This window comes from Pavona decussata, unplaced genomic scaffold (genome assembly GCF_977016875.1).
Source record: "Pavona decussata unplaced genomic scaffold, jaPavDecu1.1 SCAFFOLD_125, whole genome shotgun sequence".
Taxonomy (NCBI): domain Eukaryota; kingdom Metazoa; phylum Cnidaria; class Anthozoa; order Scleractinia; family Agariciidae; genus Pavona; species Pavona decussata.
Window position 1 is genome coordinate 436992 of NW_028145539.1, and position 20509 is coordinate 457500.

General features: G+C 42.4%; 1 protein-coding gene and 1 pseudogene across 1 annotated transcript in view; one reads left to right on the plus strand and one right to left on the minus strand.

Moving 5' to 3' along the window:
* The first annotated feature begins 3872 nt into the window (after window positions 1-3872).
* LOC146469265 (flap endonuclease 1-like) overlaps window positions 3873-20509 on the plus strand; it is a 37895-nt gene continuing 21258 nt past the window's right edge. Inside the window, exons 1-5 of the mRNA XM_085123513.1 lie at window positions 3873-4060; window positions 8490-8592; window positions 9538-9597; window positions 9851-9893; window positions 13289-13352. Of these exons, the coding sequence (XP_084979639.1) occupies window positions 3880-4060; window positions 8490-8592; window positions 9538-9597; window positions 9851-9893; window positions 13289-13352 (451 nt within the window). The 5' untranslated portion in view covers window positions 3873-3879. The remainder of the gene's footprint in view (window positions 4061-8489; window positions 8593-9537; window positions 9598-9850; window positions 9894-13288; window positions 13353-20509) is intronic.
* The window catches only part of LOC146469266 (uncharacterized), a 5175-nt pseudogene continuing 344 nt past the window's right edge, over window positions 15679-20509 (minus strand).

Sequence of the window (20509 nt, forward strand, 5' to 3'; positions counted from 1 at the left end):
CTACGATAAGAACAGCCAGCTACACTGTCTACAGTAGGAAAAGCTATCTACACTGGGTTGTCACGAAAGCTAAGACCGTGAAAACTAAGACCCTTTTTTTCTTGATATGTCCGTTTTCCGGTTGGGTCTCGAATTTCGTAATAACCTTTCCTAATTTGGAATACTAATACCCCATCTTATTTTTACGAAAACTAAGAGGCCCAACCGAAAAAGTGACTGGAAGTCGTTGGGAAGCAAGACCAATATAACTGACTTGCTTTCTGAGGGTAAGGCTTTAAGAAATGGCATACTTCACAAAGTTGTGTATATCTTGGGTACTGGTTGGTTCGTGTTGGAATGCAAACATCAGCATTATTCTCACCGACAGGCTTCTCATCACACGCAATAATAAGCACCTGAACATTTGGTGAGTTTATTGCAGTAAAATCAAAAATAAGGAAAAATAACACTGCTTCTTTCATCCATGACTCATCTTCAATAAAATGGATAAACAAGAAAAATAAAATGGGTTCTTAGTTTCATAATTACGAAAGCTTATAATTTACAAAAACTAAGAGTGACATCTTGTGACATATCAAGAAAAAAAAAGTCTTAGTTTATGGGGTCTTAGCTTTTGTGACAACCCTTTCTAGATAGCTTTTCCTACTGTAGACAATGAAGATAGAATTTTTAAAATTTTTAAAAGGGTTATCCAGTGAGCAGCACTTCTGCGAACTACTTGTGTAGTAAAACTTTTTTATTTTCTCCTACGCGTTTCGTGTGACTAGCGCACACTTCATCAGGGAGTTTTACAAAACTAACAAGTATGCCTATATTTATACCTAGCACAAATAAAGGAATTTTACAAATGATAAAAACACACCTACGGATATGCGTGGCAAAGCTACGCCTGTATTTGCGTCCAGGAAATAGGCGGCAAGAATTTTAAATGCGTGACATATTTTGAGCGTTACATAACTGGTTGGGGTCCAGAGTTTTAGCTAAAACTCTGGACCCCAAAAATTTACTTACATAGATTAGCTAGAGTAACAGTAGATTTGTAACAAACAGTGCAATCTAGATCTGGGAGTATCTGGTTAATAGCGTTCTTAATACGTGCGTGACTACAGTTGAAAGTGGTCTTAAAGACAATAGTCATATTAACCTTACGTATACTTTTCGGATTAAGCCAGCGCTTTCTGTCACTGTATCTAATTTCGCGAAACAGCGGGAGCAAAAATCTGAAATGATACCCTCTGACTCGTAGCCGTTTCCAAAATTTCTCCCTAGTCTCTGAGAAAGACTTAAAGGAGCTGCTATTTCTAGCATACCTCTTTAATTCCCCTTTAATAAAGGCCTTCTTGTTGCTTGAGGGGTGGAACGACTCGTAGGGTATATACAGATATTTGTTTTGAGGCTTTTGAAAAGTAGGAAAATGCAGCACGTTAGATGACGCATCCCTATACAGAAATAAATCCAGAAAAGATGTGCTACTGTCGCTAATACAATAAGTAAGTTTTATGCGCTCGGTTTTGTTATGAAGAGCATCGAGAAATTCTAGCAGGGTATCTTTTGGGCCAACCCAGATGGTGAATATGTCATCAATAAAGCGTCGATAGAGAGAAAGATAGCTGGAGTACTGCTCTACGATATCTTTCTCGTGATAATACATAAAAGCGTTGGCTATTGTGACAGCAAATGGTGTACCCATAGCGATACCGAACTCTTGATGAAATATATCCGGGCTAAATTCAGAAGATAAATAATTATTTTCTAACAGAAGCCTTGCGAGTTGGACCAACAGCGGAGTCTCGGGTACGTGTGCCTCTCGAAGCAGGAGATCGAGGGCTACTAATGCTTTCTTGATGTCAACATTAGGATAAAGGGCGACTACGTCTGCGGTGACAAGAAAGCAATTAGCATTGCCTGATTTCATACCGTGGGGGTCTGGGTACGAGTCTGTGTATTATGGGTTATGGGACTCAACACCCACATAGCCGGAAAGAGCACATCGAACTTTACAACATCCTCAAGTTTGGTGTCAATCAAGCTAATATTAGGCAAGATACAGCCATTCAAAAACTTAAAAATTTACTAAGAAATGTATGGAACGCCGGACACACGTCCGGCGTTCCATACATTTCTTAGTAAAATTTGGAGTTTTTGAATGGCTGTATCTTTCCTAATATTAGCTTGATTAACACCAAACTTGGAAATGTTGTAAAGTGCTGTGTGCTCTTTCCGGCTATGTGGGTGTTGAGTCCCATAACCCATAATACACAGAATCGTACCCAGACCCCCACGGTATGAAATCAGGCAATGAGGCAAAACCGTGTTCTCCACTAATTGAATCAACTCACTGGAATCCCTAAGCACAGTGGGCATAAGTATTTTAGGCTTGACGAGTTCATCAACAAAAATACTGATTGGCCTAGTAACATAAGAATGGCTAGCAGCAATAGGCCTTCCCACCATAGGTGACTTATGTATCTTAGGGATGATATAGAATTTAGTCGGAGTAACAAAATTGTCATAACTACGAAGGAATCTAGCTACACTGGGAACAATAAACTGACTGTATGTTGACATAAGCTGTTCACGACGCTTAATTACATTGTCACGACAGACATACCAGTTCTCCAGGGTGACCTTTGAGTATGATTGGTCATCATGCAAGTGTCTGAGTGTCTCATTTTTCACCCAGTCAGTAGACATGAGCGCTGGGCCTAAGTTCTTGTCCGTTGGAAGAATTCGTACTGCACGGTTGTTTTGCAGCTCCTTAAGCTCAGCTCTGTCCTGTCTTGTAAGATTGTCCTGCCAGTGAGGCTTGCGTTCAGAAATGTTCCTTCGCAGTGTTTCACGCAGATGAAAGAGCTTGTCTTCGAGTTCAGGGTCCTCTCGCGGGGGATTCCAGCCAGTGGGAACGTACAATCGAGGATTGAAATCATTGTCCTGTGGCTGATCAGCGAACAAGGCTTGAAGGCGAACTCGACGACAGAAATCTTTAATTTGTAAATCAAACTGATCCACAGAGGGGGGCTTAAGCGAGGGTCTGAATTTCAGCCCCATACCCAAAACCCTAGACTGCCGATCAGTAAGATTCACGTGAGAGAAGTTATGGATTTCCGAGTTTCGAGGGAGCCAGTCGTACAAGGGTCGTTTAGCCATTTTGAAGAGCCATTTTTCATGTTACGGGGCCGGAACCTTTGCCCTTTGCGTTTTGTGACGACGAACGAGGGCTCGTGACCCGTTTGGTCGAGTTGGAACGGGGTGACTTGGATCGACCCCGCTGTTTCTGTTGACCGCCACGATGCTGCGGCGATTTTGACCTGTTCTGCGGTCGGCGCTGTTGCTGTTGCTTACGCTTCGGTCTACTTCGTCCGCCAGTGTTGTCTGAGAAAGAGACCTTTCTTTGACGAGAACCGGTGGCTGACTTTGACTCCTGTGCATTGTGAAGTTCTTGGCGTATGATCTCTCGGATCGACGATTCATCTGGGATGAACTGTTCTTTTGAATCCATATCATCTCGTTTGCTCTCTCTTTGAGAGATTTCCGCTTGTAATGCTTTTGATGCTCGCGAGACGGCGCTGTTTGAAGATAGCTTGGCCACAAAGGCAGCGGCTGTATCGACAAGGTCTTTCGCTTGGTTAGCTGTGATCTCTTCAAGCTTCGCAAGATGACTTTGCCATCTTCCGATCGTGCCATCAATGTCCATTTCTCGCGCGTTGATCGCCTCCTTGCAATCCTTAACATCACGGCGGAGATCGTCAATGGCAGCGTCCTGCTGATTGATACACTGTAATGATACTTACATAACGTAAATTAAAATATGATACACTTTAATAACCTTACTTAAGGTATCTACCTACTCACCAAATAGTGCGTCTCCGCTGACATAAAATGCATAATTCCCAGTCTCCTCCTGGCAAACATTTGGCGAACATTTTGGCGCGCTTTGCAGCAAAGATCGTAGTGTTGCGTCTTGCGTGCAAACGCAGAATGGGAATTCACGGACTTTCTAAGGTGATCGGCGATCATGCCCCATCAGGATCGAAAGAAAATGAGATTAAGAACTACTTTGGTAAGTAAGGGTATAATGAAATAAATGTGATGGTATATTTCCAGCTTGGTGAATAAATGAGAATGATATATTATTCTAGAAAGTGACACAGGCATACTAGGAAAAAAATCCGAGTGCTCCTATCAGGAGTCGAACCTAAGACCTTCCGATTACTAGTTCAGATGCTCTACCACTGAGCTACAGTAGCAGTATGCAGCCTTAGCTCCCACGAGTCTCCTGTAGCTCAGTGGTAGAGCATTCGAACTAGTAATCGGAAGGTCTTTGGTTCGACTCCTGATAGGAGCACTCGCATTTTTTTTTCTGAGTATGCCTGTGTCACTTTCTAGAATTAATACATGATTCTCCAAGAGTATAATGTTAACAATAGCTCTATTTAGCTATATTTCAACTGTTCATTTTAATACATTGATCTCCCCTGATGTTTTGTAAAGTTAATGCGCCTATCAAATCGAAACTTCAACACCCCCCCCCCCCCCGGGCAAACCCCGGGCATTTGACTATTTTCTGTGCCTGGGGAGTGGGGAATTTGACGAGTAAGGTCTTCCCCGGGGGTGGGGAATTTGACCTTGCCTGGGTGGGGTGGGGAAAATTGAACCGGAAGTGTCAGGTTTCAAATCGCTCTTTTTTTGGGCGCCGAAGTCGCTAACAGCTATAAACACGTGTTTGGATGAGATGGAAGAGCTTAAAGGAAGAGATATAGCATTTGTGAGCGATTGGCTTACAAGAAAGGTCTTCAAAAGTGAGAGTGCTTAAATATTAATTATTTTTATAGATTGTATACAAAAGATGTAGATTTTTTATACAATGAGTCAAGCTGCGGCTTTGTCCCGCAGTGAATAGTGAAAGAAATAAACACTGTCGAATGAAAAACCGCTTTGGCTTAAATTGCAGAATATCCTGCCACTCGAATAACAATCTACGTACCCGGCTAACTAATTAATATGTATTTCTAGTTCTTTAAGCGATGTTGATTTTTCATGCAATGAGTCAAGCTGCGCCTTTGTCCCGCATTTGTGTCTACAGAGGTTTTTAGAATATCCATAAAACAGCAGTGAACAGTGAAAGAAAAAAAAAACTGTCGCATGAAAAACCGCCGCTTTGGCTTAAACTGCAGAATACCCTGCCACTCGAACAGTCTACGTAGCCGGCTAGCTAACTCATTTGAAAAACGACTTAATAAATTCAATTTCCCATCATTTTTTAATTGTTTCAATGTTGAAGTTGTGGTTTTTGTAGTAACTCATGACAGGAGCCGACAACGATTGTTCTTTAGGAGGGGCATGTGACAGACAAATCCGATGATAAGGTAGGGCATTTGAACACCATTTTGGCCCGAGGGGGCGGGAATTTGAACGATCCAATCTTCAAAAGTTCAAATGCCTGGGGTTTGCCCGGGGGGGGGGGGGGGGGGATGTTGAAGTTTCGAGTTGATCGGCGCATAAGCTTTAAGTTTACATACAATGTGCCAAAGATTGTGGCTGAGGGGCTACCATATCAGATTTTAAGAAGATTATTATAAGAAGTGAGTTTGGGACTTGCGTCATAATATTATCCAGGCAAAAAACACTGAGTTCCATCTTATAAGTGTTGAGAGCCAACAAAAGTGTTAGCTACAACAGGGCTGGAAATAACTGCTTCATGGTGACCGGTCAAGATGATGACCAGCCACATAAATTTTAGCTTGGACATAAATCTTACCCTCTTTCTGGCCGGTCAAATGAAGGGCGTGGTGGAAAAAGGGCATAAGTGACGATTTCACCTTAAAAGTTCAAATCTCTCTAAAAAACGGTCTACTTTGGCCTACTGATCTGTTAACATGTTAGAAAGTTTTGTTGCGTGTTAAACACGTCTTATTAGCGTCAACATTCCTTGACGTTTCTTGGCATGCAATTTCCTGTTTAAGAATACCGGTTTGAGTTTCCAGGCTGGCCTATCTTGCTGGTTTTGAAAACATTTTGTAGTTTTACAATCATGGACAAAACTCCTTGAGAAAACCAAACACAAACAGCACAAAAACCTTTTGCTTAATTCTACCACAGTTACTTCTCCTACCCACCCCCTCCCCCTAAGCAATGACAACGGAACACAGACCGCTAAAAACTCCAATCACTTTCTGTTTCTCCCTTTTTCATTCTACCCCCGTTACTTCTTCCTCCTCTCCCCCTCCCCCTTATGCAATGTTGATGTGGGAATTGCTGCTTGCCAGGATACTGTTCTTGACCCCAGAAAACAACATTGAGTCGGGGGGGGGGGGGGGGGGAATCCGGTCTTTTGAACGTTAACCAGTGAATGCGCTTGGAAGGGTAATTTTCTCATAGGTTTTGTCCACGTCAGACTTGTCGTTTTCCAAGTTTCCGGTAACCTAAATGTTTCCACTTGCCATGAGCCATGTTTAGTCGCACCTGTCGTCGTTTCATAAGTAACATTGTGATGACATCATTGTTTTAATTCGTGGTTTGTAACAAGCCCAAAATAGATCAAAGCGGTCATGATAAACAACTTGCGTATCATACTGGTTAGTTGGTTTCGCTTTTGGTCAGTGAAGTTTGTAAACACACAACATCTATGGGTCTTTGGAAAAGTTATGAAAGTGACAAATGCAGTTCAGAGGAACCGGTCGAAATGTTGTCCGAAGAATCCCTCCTTGGTAGTGATGACTGTGCGTTGGTGATTTTTTCATTTCAATTATCAAATCCCGCGGAAGCATCAAACACAAATCCCGCCATGTGTAAGGTGTTTTGGTATGTAACGATTAACTTGACAATTTCAAGGCAACGATTCAATAAAACAACGATTAACATACATTTTCAACGGTTAACACCGAATGCTCGTGAAAAGAATAGATAGTCAGTACCTTTTAAATAGAACTGCCGTTAATCTTTGTTAATCGTTAAAATGCTTAAATGTCTTCCTGTTAAGATATCAACTGGGCCCTTAACATACAAAGGAAAAAAAATCCAAAAGTTTGAGGGGTGGGAAATCAAGTCTCATGTTGAATTCAAGTATTCTGTGTTATTAAAAGTGATATGTCGACAAACAGGACAAAGGTGGATTCTACACCAGGAAATGGACACATTTTCTCTTGTTTACTGTTTACATTTCTAACATTCCTGTCATGCGCACAGTAGTTTGTAACAGAATCAAATGAAAGCATGACAGAATTCTTTTTGTTGCTCCTGCGAAAAAGACTGCTTTTGTGTGCCGTGTTTCAAAGGCAACAAGTGTATATTGAATGCAAGTATTAATACATAATTGAAGGGCTTAGTGCAAAATGGGTGCAAGTAACAATGTGGCCTTCACAACCCAATTTCTCTAAATTTGCACTTATTTGTGCATACAGACTTCTTATTGTGTCAGAAAAAGAGTTCCATATTTGAAGACTAAACTTTCTAACAAGATAACAGAACTGTAGGCCAAAGTAGACCGTTTTTTGAAGAAATTTGATTTCTAGAGGTCAAATCGTCACTTACGCCCACTTAAAGCAAATAATTAAGAGATAATAAAATCGTACTGCATCCCTGTCACATTGTGTGGCTTAAATTAGCTGTACACTGGTTAATGAAGCTTAAATATGAGCAGGCTGAAACACAAACGTACTGTCATTTGTGGAAAGCGAAGTCTTTTCTTTTCGCTAATAACCAGTTGTCCATCAAATCTTTCCACTTCATAGTCATAAAGTGATTAATTTTATTTTTACGTATGGCAATATATTTTTGTAGACCAATTTTTTTCTTACGTGGAGATGACAAAATCCACAAATTGGTATATTTTGTTATTTTTTGCGCAGATGAACAGGAAAAACTTGCTGATGAAAATAAGATAAAATAAAGTTTTGAAGGGAAGATGAGCCTTTCAATAGTTGAACCCTGCTTTATTGGCACTTAAATTTTTCAGCAAGTTCCCTCTGTCTCTTTCAATACATTGTCTGTCAAGTTAACCCACTTGTCTGGACATTCAACAGATCTCTGTCAGCCTTACATGTACTGTATATGTCCCCTGGAATTGGTCACTTGCCAAACGTGAAGACCATTATCTCTCTCTTCCCAAACCTCTTCGTTTTCAAGTAAACATTATGTGCTCTCCTGGCAGCCAGGAATTTTACCACCTACATATGACTTGCTTCTTAGTTCACACTAATTTTCTGCAAAACCTCAAGCTATTTACATTTAAGCTTTTCTGTCTACTACTCTTGTTAGGTTGCCTACTACTAAAACACATTTTGAGAGGGCTGAACAATTCATGTAATTTTAACAAGTGTGGCTGAGTGTTTAGAGGCACTGGCTGGCCATCTTTTTAAGCCCTCGCTTCAAGCCTGGCAATCCTAGGTCATAGTTTGCTTCCCCACCTGCTGGCATTCTGTAGAATGTTTATTTTTAGTTTGTAGTACCACATTCAAAGGTTTACAGTGTTTGGCATTTATCTTTATTAGGAAGGAAGATCGCTATTGATGCTTCGATGAGCATTTATCAGTTTCTCATAGCAGTAAGGTCTGATGGAAGCCAACTTACTAACGAGGCAGGAGAAATCACCAGGTAAAAATACTGATTCAAAGTGTGTGGACTGGGAATTGAATATTCCATATACTGGTGGTTTGAGAGTTATATGCAGGCACTGGATCACATGCAGTTGAAAAATAAAAACTTAAAAATGAACATGACATGTATGCAGTTTTAAATAGATTTAGAACATTACCAGCTCACTTTGTTAAAGGAGAAGGTCTCTCCTGATATTATGTATTGTTTTAATGTACCACTAAACGGTTAGCACTGAGTTGCGTTACTCACCATTGTTTGAGCTTCTGAACTCCTTCTGATCCATAATGATCATGCAAAATTTGTTTCCAAATAGCCCTAAATTCAAATTGAGCACCGCCATTTTGATTAGCCATTTAAGTAGCCTGGCTGGCTTTTCGTGATGTCATTCTGTCCAAGAGATTATCGCACTGGATTTTGATATAGAACGTATCTGTCATTGTCATCATGAGAATGAAAGAGTAGAAGAGAATGAAAATGACGAGCAAGTACCTGGTGTTTGTGGGTGTACCTATGAACATTGTAAAGTCATGAGAAAGCGTTTGTTGAAACGATAGGCAGAAAACAAAGTGGAAGGTACGATTTGTACTCGCTTTGTTGTAGTTTATTAATTGCATGTCATTTCAAGCATTGTGGTTGATCTGTCCCTAATCTTGTTTGTATAACGCTGGGATTTTCTTAACCATGCGCCATTCAAAATGGCGATGCTCAATTTGGTTTTTGGAGAAGAATTTTGTATGGATGGGGTGTATTTTATGAGCTCAAAAAATAGTGGGTAACTCAGTACTCAACTTAAAAAAGTTAATGATTTCTGGAGTGATCTCCTTTAGAGCAAATCATAAATAATATTAATTGTCAAGGCTAACATAAACTCTTTACCAAAAGATTTATACATTAACATTCATTTAATTTATCAATTTTCTCTTGTTATATTTTTCTGTTTAGTCACTTGATGGGTATGTTTTATCGAACAATCAGAATGGTTGAGAATGGAATCAAACCTGTGTAAGTTCATGATACATTACTTAAATACTTTAACTGTGCCTTGAAGCACAATCCTTTCAGTTTAAGCAGCTGCTTTTTCATAAGCTTTGTAACCGTCATGAGCATCACATTATCATCACAAGTATCATCATTGTCTTCATCATGTTTTAAGGTCTTTCTACATTTCTTCATGTACGTTTTCCATGAACAATAAATGTATTTCCAAAGGTAGCAGTAAATTTTTTCCTATAAGTAACAACTTGTTCCTTTGTAGGTATGTTTTTGATGGCAAGCCACCTCATATGAAATCTGGAGAGGTAACATGACGTAAAATAACTTTAAAAAACCTCAACAATCAGAATCAAGCTTGTCTGTGTGGACTGACAAGTACATCATATACATGTGTTGTTGACTAAATGTTAATTTACTACTGCTTTATGAAGGTGTAATAGCACATGTCACTGGTTTTTGTTTTGGTCTCTTCTCTGTTTCACATTGTTTCAAACTGAACAACACCTGGATATGCAAATAAGTACCAGCAAACCACAGTAAAAGAATATTACAATAATAAATGATAAAGTATTGGGATGGCCAAAAGTGTGCAACTAGTATATTGTCCGTAAATGGTTTGAAATCGATCAATTTTGATCACCTGGGTGAGTGTAGTACTGAGAAGGACAGTTTGAGTTGACATAATGGCCAATGTTTTGACAACCCAAGCAGAAATCATCATCAAGAGAATTGTGGATTGCCATTACATGTTATTAAGTATCTAGCAGACCTGATTGGTCAACAAAGTGGTGATATTACCATCTACTCACAATCCACTATTCCCTTGACTCTGATGATGACTTCCATTCAGGTTGACAAAACGTCACAGACATCGCACTTGTGCACTTTCAACAGCATTCCTTATACTTCTTTGGCACACTTCTAAGTGGTTTCCTTGTAATTGCTGCCAGTGGCTTGTGATCACTCTGAACTGTAACAGAGCCACTATACATGTACTGATGGAATGTTTAAAGCACAAGCACCATTGGCAGCATCTCCTGGATCTGCGCTTACCAGGTTTCTGGCTCTGGCAAGGTGTGTCATAAGTACGTAAATACATATGATAATCCGGGGGAGTGTACTTCTGAGAAGGAACGTTTGAGGTGATGTTGACTGATGTTTCAGCAACCTGAGCGGAAGTCATCTTCAGAGTCAAGTAAATTGTGGATCGGGTTTGTATGGGTCCTGGAAATCCTGGCACGTACTTGAAATGAAAGGAGGTCCTAGAAAATCCTGGAAATCTGTAAACTCGAGTTATAAAGTTTTCTTGAAAGACATTGAGGAGAAGCCAGATGGGAAGATGGAACAACTTAAAAATAATTAATGTGTATTGTGGGTCCTGGAAAAAACTTTCTGAGGCCTGGAAAAGTCCTGGAAATTTGTGTCTGAAAAAGGGAACAAACCCTGTGTGGAAGATCAGTAGATGGAATGACCAATTTGTACCATCTACTGACGTTCCACAATTTACTTGACTGTGAAGATGACTTCCACTCAGGTTGTCAAAACGTCAGTCGATGTCACCTCAAACAATCCTTCTCAGGACTACACTCACCCAGATGATCATAATTTACTTACTTATGACTAGACATGACTCCTGGCTTCAAACCGTTTACAGCAAAATACAATTGGTTAGTGGTCAGCACCAATTCCCTTTTCTCGCATGTTTTACTGGAAGAGTGATAAAAATCTGCGAGTCAGCGAGCCATGCGAGCCAAGGTGTGAGCCATGCGAGCCGTGCGAGCCATGCGAGCCATGCGAGTCACGCGAGTCATGCGAGCCGCAGTATAAATGTTAAGAATTTTTAATTGTTGCATTTACATTCACATCAAAACAAGAACAAGAGCATCAGAACAAGATGAATAACATCGCAATATTTAATTCTTACAGTGTGACAACGCAAACTACCATATTTCAGTTTTTTGTTCCAGTCAACCCAGGTCACGCGTGAACGATATATTTGAGATTTGAACGGAGTTTTGAAATTTACATGTCAGTTGTGAAAATCGCCAACGAGATTTCAGAGTTCCCGTATAAATTTCCCTAGCTTATTGACGGTATAAAGCTATGAATTTTTCTTTACACTGCAAAATTGAATATTTCAAGAATAACAATTGTTTCCCAAGTATTTGGAATCTTTTTTTTCAGTTAATGCGTCTTTTTCGGAACGATTTCCAGAGAAATGTCCAACATTCCATTCCACACGTCGGACATTACAAAGAGAAATTCGAATGTTCATTTCATTCTTGGAAATACTGTTCACGCGTGACCTGGGTTGACTGTAATTGACACGTCAGGACTGATTGTCAGTGCCATTCCAATCTTGTAAGGTATGATAAATGAGTACTCAAAGATGAGCGAAGTCAATATTGTCGCACTAAATTCAATTTGAAAAGAAGCAGCGTAACAGAAGCATTTGCCGTCAGCTGGTGGGTCGAATGCTATATCGAAACCAGCCTCTGCCACTTTAGTGGCGAGTTTTGAAGAAAGACTTGTCTAAGGGAAAGGACAACCACATGCAGCAGTCAGCCAACCGACAGAGTGCTGATAACTCTGATTCTCGACTAGAGACCAAACCTGTTAAAATGGCGCGATTTACTCACCATTCTTGACGCCAACACACGGAGATCGAAGTGCTGTTCTTTACTTTTCTTTTTTTTCTTGAATGAAGTTCCACGTGGATATCAATGAATGACATGTGTCAATAGATACCTATTCGAGTAGCGGTGCAGCCGTATGTTTTTCTCGGATTTTTTTTCTGAAGTCTTGAACCTTAATAAATTTTTGCGTATTGTTTTTATTTTTTTGCGCATCTTGGGCGATTTTGAATAGGCAAAATTCTCTCCAAAATTATAACAAAAACAAAAACAAAGAAAAAAATTCGTCCAAAATTTTCTCACGCGAATGTAAATAAAACAAATAAAAATTCTTAACATTTGCACTGTGACTCGCATGACTCGGATGGCTCGCACGGTGGCTCGCATGGCTCGCTGGCTCGCTGGCTCGCAGATTTCGCAGACCCTTACTGGAAAGTTAACTTTAATTTCCTCTTGGTTGCACTATCTCAGTAGAGGTTCCATCTTCACTAGCTCTTTAACCTTTTCAAATGCAGCGTCATGCTTATGTTCCTATTCCCTCTGTACCTCCTTTCATGTTAGCTTGTGTATGGCCCCTAATACCTCTACAGGGCCGGGAATTTGGCGGGGTAGTTCACAAACCCGCAGAATCTCCTCAGAGCCTTGACCTGATCACAGCTGTTAGAGATGTAGTGCTCATAAGTCTAGTTTGTTTTGATTATTTTGAAAGGATTAAGTGGATTCTTTTCACTGAAATCAAAACTTTGCAGGTCTTCACTGCATTCAGACCAATTGAGTAGAGAAGTAACATGAGCTCAGTTTGTTTTCCAGCTTTGTTACAGTGGTGTATAGTAGTTCTTCCACTTTTGCTTGTTTCTAACTTTCTAACTGCTTACATTTTACTTATCAGGTAAAGAACACTTAAAGTTATGCAGTGTGATCTACTTCTTAAACCAAGCAATCTGCCTAAAAACATATGAGATCCCTGTGTTACCCAAGTACACTATTAATAACATCCTTACTTAGGAATTAAAGTTAACTGCATGGAAGCTTAATAATGGAATCTTTCTTCTGTAACTTATAACCAGCTTGCAAAGAGAAGAGAGAGACGTGAAGAGGCACAGAAAGGGCTGACTGAAGCAGAGGAGGCTGGTGAGTGGATGCACAAACAATGCTCAATCTTTCTCTGACCCATTAACTTACTTTAAGGGTGCCTTCCTGTTTTCTGGTTTTCCTGCCTCATCAAAATGAACAACTGCAAACTGTAGTTGGATTTGCCAAAATACTCTTGGGAACCTTGCATAAAAATCACCTGTGGTTAACATAACCTTTCACTTTAAAACATTTAATGTAATTCCTGTGATTAATTATTGTTATTAAAAACTGGATCATTGTATAACACACACCCCAAAAAAATGCGAAAAAAAAATTAGTAGTAATAATAATAACAATAATAATAATAAAATAATGCAAAAAAAGCAACCATTAAATTGTCTTCTGGTTGTTCATGTAGAGCAAAATCAGTAAGATCTAGCAATATTTCTTAATTGGTACTTTGTAATAAAACAATAATTAGTATCATTCCTGTCACGCTTGTTAGATGTGAGACGATTATAGCCAACTCGGTGCTAGGCGCCTCGTTTGCTACCTATCATCTCATATCTAATGCCTGTTCATGGAATAATAATTGTTATTATTACTAGTGAACTGTCTGAAAGCAATTTATAATTTAATTTCTTAACGTGAAGAATCATTGTATTCGTTGCCAGAATAACTGTAGTTCAAACCAAAAGATTTTACACTCAATTTACATTTAATTAGAATTAACTTAATGAATTGTGCTACATACATAGGAACATTTCCTAGCTGATAATAGGCCCTTTGCAGAACCCAGTCACATGGTACAAATATACAGTTGCACAGCTTTTTGTACAATGAGACTGACATGACTGTGTCATGCAAAGGGCCTATTGTCATGAATCTTTTGATCTGTCTGGTTGGTAATGTACTTTTAAAAGCTGCGAGAGTCAGTACAACGTACATACATGTGCATGTACATTGTAAGGTATTGTAAATAGAAGTTCAGTGTTAAGGACATGACTGTGTCCTACTAGATACATGTACAGCTATCATTAAGTGATCTTTCATACAGCAAGGCTGATGTGTTCAGCCTGTCAGTCAAAGGGGCATCCTTAATAATTTTGAAATGAGGCGAGTACAGGTCTAATGAGATCAGTTTCAAAATAATTCTTGCTTCAGATAGGCTGGGATTTGAAGATTAATATATTGGAAAATGTAGATGTGCAAAAAGAAAAAAAAAAGAAGAAGAAGAAAAGAAAAGAATGGTGAAGAATTATATATTTCTGCACTATGCTGCTAATGTATTTTGCTATCTAGTGGCATTTTGATATTGATTTGAAGAACAATACAAAATTGTAATCAAGCAATTACATGGAGTGCAGAGGAAAGGGGGATGAACTCAGGTATATCTATTTTAGTGACGGGGATGTGCGAATGGCATGAAATTGTTAGACCCAAAAAAATTCGTATTATTTAGGCCAGATCCTGACCAAAAGAAGACCAATGGCCCCTGGAGAACATAACCACATAAAAGTCCCACTGAAAACAAACCACTGATATGATTGTTTGACATAAAAATGAGAACCCTGACCTTTACTTGTTGTCAATGCCCGAAAAAAGTCCTTAACAAAAATATCTTACTCAAAAAAGGCACCACAAAGATTCTGAGCCAAAAAAGCACTTGTTTCAAACTTTGAATTTTGCCCAGGCTCTTGTTATCAAATTTCCTAGCTCCTTTCCAGGCTACAACAAATGAAAAATTACTGACATCTGACATTTGAAAGGAGAAACCAGCAATTTACCAGAAGTCACTTAGGGCTTTTTCCAGGCACCCCTTTGATTGCTGTTTCGTTGGAATTAATGTAGTTTTACGAAACTCTAGAAAATTCCGAGTGTCCTAGTCATGTGACCAATGATGTCAACATGGTAGCAATGTCATGGAAGATACTTCAAGTAAACATGCAAATTTATGTTGCAATGCACCTTAAACTCAAGAAGATATGCCTCTCAACTTATTTCCCCAGATTGTTGCTTTTTTTGTCTTGTGTTCATAGCGGTATAGTCCCCTTAATGACTGTTAAAGGCCATTTCTATACAATAATAATATGATAATGATAACGCTTTATTCAATCTGATTAATGTAAACATCGATACCATGCGCCAGTAATGGGGAGAGACGACACGAAGTAAGCGAACAACAAACACTTTACTAAGAACAACAAATCCTTTTACAAGATGGCGGAGTAAATTAGCAAGCCCACGAGGAGACGCGCGTAATACGCATGTGCGGCTGACAATAACTGCTGGCGCAACTTCTTCTTCTTCTGTGTAAATAGAAAACTAACGTGAACGAAATACAAGAAACTTAACAAAAAGGGTTGTAACGGATCGTAACTGTTCACTGCAGCAAATAGTTAAACGAACTATTTTTGAAACTGTAGCCTAAAACGCTAGTCGAGAATGTACTCCTGTAAGTATGCTGGAGGTCGACGGGCCCGCTGGGGTCTTGTTTGGGAGGGAACTGGGATAGGAATGGGATCAGTAGCAGAGGAGCTGGTGTCATCTTGCCGTTCAGTGTGGTGCGGGGTGGAGGCTGAAGGGTCTGGGCTAGGCGGGCTAACAGGTCCGGTGGTGCAGAGGGCTGCTGGCACGGCTGGGGCTGTTCAGCAATCTCCTCACATTCGTCGTCGTCAAGAGGGACAACAGACTGGTATGATGGAGTTGGAAGGGTGTGTGGTACAGCGTAGCACTCGACTAGTTTCACCTTGTAAGATGTAGCCCTGAGTTGCGAGCCAGAGAACTTCTTAATGAAGCACCATTCCCCATCGATGCTAACAATGATATAGCGGTCACGGGCGCGTGACTTGTCTCGGTCAGACTTTATGTAAACGAGGTCTCCAACTTGCAAGGGTGGGACAGGAGCTCGTGGCCGGTAACCGCCTTTGGCCGCTTCACTGAAAGGATGGTTGGCTTGACGGGCTTTCTGTTTCGCTAAAATGTGTTGTAAGTCATTGATAGGGATCTGCCCATTGGAGAACTGGTTCTGTTGCGTCCAAAGCTCCCGTGAGGACAGGCCTTGGCTGCGGAGTCGCGAGTTGAGTCGGGCAGTGGCAATGGCAAGACTGAGTTCAGTAACTGGACCTCCGCCGGGCTCCTGGCGTAAAAGCTCTTCTTCAAGCTCCAGCACGGCTCGTTCGGCAACGGGATTTTTGTTGGTGTTTTTAATGCGACCAACTTCAACGGAGATGCCAAGATGTTGTAAGGCGTTGAAGTTTTTCAGCGAGACGAATCCGGGTGCAGGGTCGACACAAATCACAGCTGGGGGACCATCGAGGGGGTGTAGACCCACTACCAACTGGGCAAGGGCATCACGAAGAGTATCACTCTTCTCGTCGGGTACGAGGCACGATGCAGTGTAAGAGGTGGTACATTCTCTCAAAAGTAAGATGAATTGGCGACAGCGTCTAATGATATCGGCTGCAAATGACACGCCTACGACTTCAGGAGGATCTTCTGACGACTGGCTGGTAAGGGAGGTAGGGAACTTCTTGAGTGAGGCACAAGTGTGGCAGGAGTCTGATACTCGAGCGATAGCAGCACTCATATCCAGGGCAAAGAAGTGACGCTGTATGACCATTTGGAGTTGGTGCTTAGAGGGGTGGTCAAGCTTGAGGTGAATAGCAGTAAGTAGGCCATCAAGTGCGGAACGAGGTACGACGATCAACTCAATAGGGCGGGAGAGTGGTTGTTGACGCTGAACAATGAGCAGGCCATCCTTGGAAATGGAAGTGACATTAAGGTAGCGCTTAACGTCTCGGATGTTGGTCAGCTTCTTGGAAGGGCGGGTGCCCTGTTTCAAGTGAGCGCAGACACGCCGTAGATCGGGGCACTCGTTTTGAACACTGAACCATGCAGGTCTGTTAGTGAAGGGTAGGCGCTTGGTGTTATCAAGGACTTCTTGAGCGGAGATGCCACGTACAACTGAAGACTCTGATTCGTGCACGAAAGAGCAAATTTGGCAGTTCGGTTCAGTACAGTCAGGAGCATTGTGACTGGCAAAGTCAGAGGGTAAATTGGCGGCGCCAGCAAGATGCTGGAGGCTAACTTGGTATCGGCTGACCGTGGTCAAGAAGGAGGTAACGCGTGGACTGGCAGAAAATTCACCTCGGCAAAGTTTCTGCAAGGCTTGGACGCAGGGCTGGCTATCTGTCAGAACGCAGGCACGGTTCGTGGATTGGATTATGAAGGGGCTAAAGTGCTTAACAGCAGCGGCTATAGACAGCGCTTCGACCTTGCATGGTAGCCATGTGACCTGATGCTTGCGTAGTTTAGAGCTGTAGAAGCCGGCAAGGAGAAGGCGGTCCTGGCGTGTAACGTACAAGGTGGCTCCGAGACCACGTCGGGTGACTGAGCCATCAGTAACAATCCAAAGCTGGTCAGAGGGACGAGGAAGGACGATGGACTTGTGTGTGTTAAGGGCATCCTGTGCTGCGGAGAATTTCTGACGAAGGTTGTCATTCCACTGAATGTGGTCATGAGATTGTAGATCAGCCAAGGATGATTCAAGTGGGTCCACAAGTTGTGCGCAGTGAGGGAGGACACGGCTAAGGACTTTGTATGCACCGATGAAGGAACGCATGCCTTTCACGGACTCAGGAGGGAGGCAGGTTGCGAGTGCAGCAATGCGGTGGGGGCTTGCAGATAAGGAGCCTTGTGACCAGATCCAACCCAATATGGTGGTTGTTTTGGGGCATATGACAGTCTTAGTAGCAGAAAGGCGGAGGTTACACCGGGCAAGGGTGTCAAGTATACAAGACCAGTTAGCGATAAGCTCCTGCGGGGTATCACCACCAATATAAGGTCGTCGGCGAGTTTTGTCGCACATCCCTCTTGGAGGAAGTCGCCAAGAACACGACACATTAATTCCTCTAATGCAGTCTCTGAACCGGGCATGCCCATGGCTGACCTGGTATATACCCTGATGCCGCGAAACGGAGTGGCCACGCCGCAGTATTTCATGGAGGCCTTTGATAGAGGTATCTGGTAAAAAGCACGGGTGAGGTCAGACTTGATTATGTACTTCCATGGGGCAATGGTGCGGAGAGTGGAGTCAACGTCGGGCATCAAGGAGGGTTGTGGTTTGCTGTAGCGCCCAACGTCTGTGAAGGCTGTAACCAGACGAAAACCGCCGGAGGGTTTTTTAACGAGGAATGAAGGGTTGAGGTATTCAACGGTAACTCCGATGTCCTCCGGACGACGGAAGACCTGGCATTGTTCCAACTCATCAAATTTCTGCTGCAGTTCAACCAGCTTGTCACGGGAATATTGGGGAACACGGCCTTTGCGTTGCGGAGGCTGCACTGGTCCCATATTAACAGAGGCTTGGACAGGACCGGCCATGCCGTTGTAACCAACAATTTCAGGATTAAAGACTGCGTCATGAGTCTGGAGCATTTCACGGAACTTGTTGCGGAAGGTGTCGGGTAAGATGTTGTCAGGGTCCATGACGACAGCATCTGAGAAGAACCCAGACTGGGGGGAGCAGCTTCCACCAGGGTGGGAAGGTGGTGGGTGTGGTCCGACAGGTGAAGTGGGAACCGCGGCTGTGGTGTGACGAGCTTGGCAGAGATGTTCGTGGCGACGGACTGTCCTTGGCTCAGTAGTGTCGTTGACTAATCCAACTCTGCTAGCGACTGCGTCCACAATTTGGGGCTGAGGCCAAAGTTGTGAACCTTTGGAGTATTTGTTGGATGGTGCATCAGTACGGGATTCTATGGCTAAAGTACAATCAGGATCCATGGTAGGTGGTAGGCTCAGCTCAAGATATTCCCCAGGGAGGACCACTGTTGTAGGTGAGGACGAGCGTAACACATAAGACTGGGTGCGGCGGACGGCGTGAGCCTGGGAACTGGCACTTGACTCGGGATGGTAGGCCAGTATTTCGGAGCCTTGGATAAGAACCTGTCCCTTTGCTGGGCGAACGGATATGTCATTAGTGATCATAAATGGGGTTCCAGCTAAAACATCAACATCTAAGTCTTCCACTACAAGGGCATCAAGGGTCAGGCACGTGCCAGCTCGAGAAAGAGTGAGGTGAGTCTCGCCAACAACAACGAGAGGCGTAACTCCATCTGCTTGTAGGGCCTGCTGGGAAGATTTTATGATGGGAGCGTCGATGCTACGAGCGACGGAGGCCTTGACCATGCTGGTTTCGGCACCAGTGTCCAAGGTGAGTTTAAGTGAGTGGTGACGGTAGAAGGCATTGAAATTGGGGGACTGCTTTGTACTCACGCGTCGAGACACAACCCTGGCCGAGGAATGGGGAGAAGAAGCGAAGTCCTCCACATCAGGTGAACAGAAGAAATCAGAATCGGTGGGGTCATCTTCGTCATCGATGCAACTTGCAAGGCGTGCTTTGGCGAGGATAGCGCGGTCTTCAGCAGGTAGGTAAGTGCACTGACTGAGGAAGTGACGGTCATTACGTCCAGCCTGCTTACACAAGGGGCAAGACTTGACTTGTGGTTTAGTGGATGCCTTTTGGAAGCGGTTATAAGAACCCCTCAGAGGCGGCTGTCTGAACTTCGATGCTGTTGAACGCAAGATTTTAGCATCGGCGTTGCTGTTGATCTCTTCCAAGAGGGAATCCAATGCTTGAGAAATTTCAGGTTTGAGGGTTGCAAGAGACTTGGACCGGAGTTCGGTACCGTAGCGTTGCTTGACCAAATGGGGGAGCTCAGGGTGGACTAATCTCAACCATGTGAGGACTACAAGATTCTCGAGAGTAGGAGACATTTCCTCGTCGGCGCCGGGAACCTTGCCATGGTGTGAGATACTTCCATTTGCCAATAACAAATTGTCTTCGATAAAGGACATTAGACGTTGATAAAGATCCTCAGGGCGCTCAGCAGGGGCAAGTGTGATGTTATTGAAGTCGAGAAAGTGAGCGCCAGTTGACTGGAAACCGAAGTGAAGGCGAATCGCTTGCCAGATGGAGTTCATGGAGGTTGAGTTCTTGACAATGGTGTTACGAGAAATTACGGGACAATAGTTCGCAATTTGTCCAAGCATTAATTCAAGATGGGTACACTTTTGTTGTGCAGTTCTACGAGAAGCTTGAGGTACGGATTCCGGGTCGTCCTGGAGGCTGCGACCAGGGCTGCCAGGGGATTTCTTCAACCATGTTACGCCATCAGCGAGAAAACCCACGAAGTTGCGGTCGAGGGAAAGAA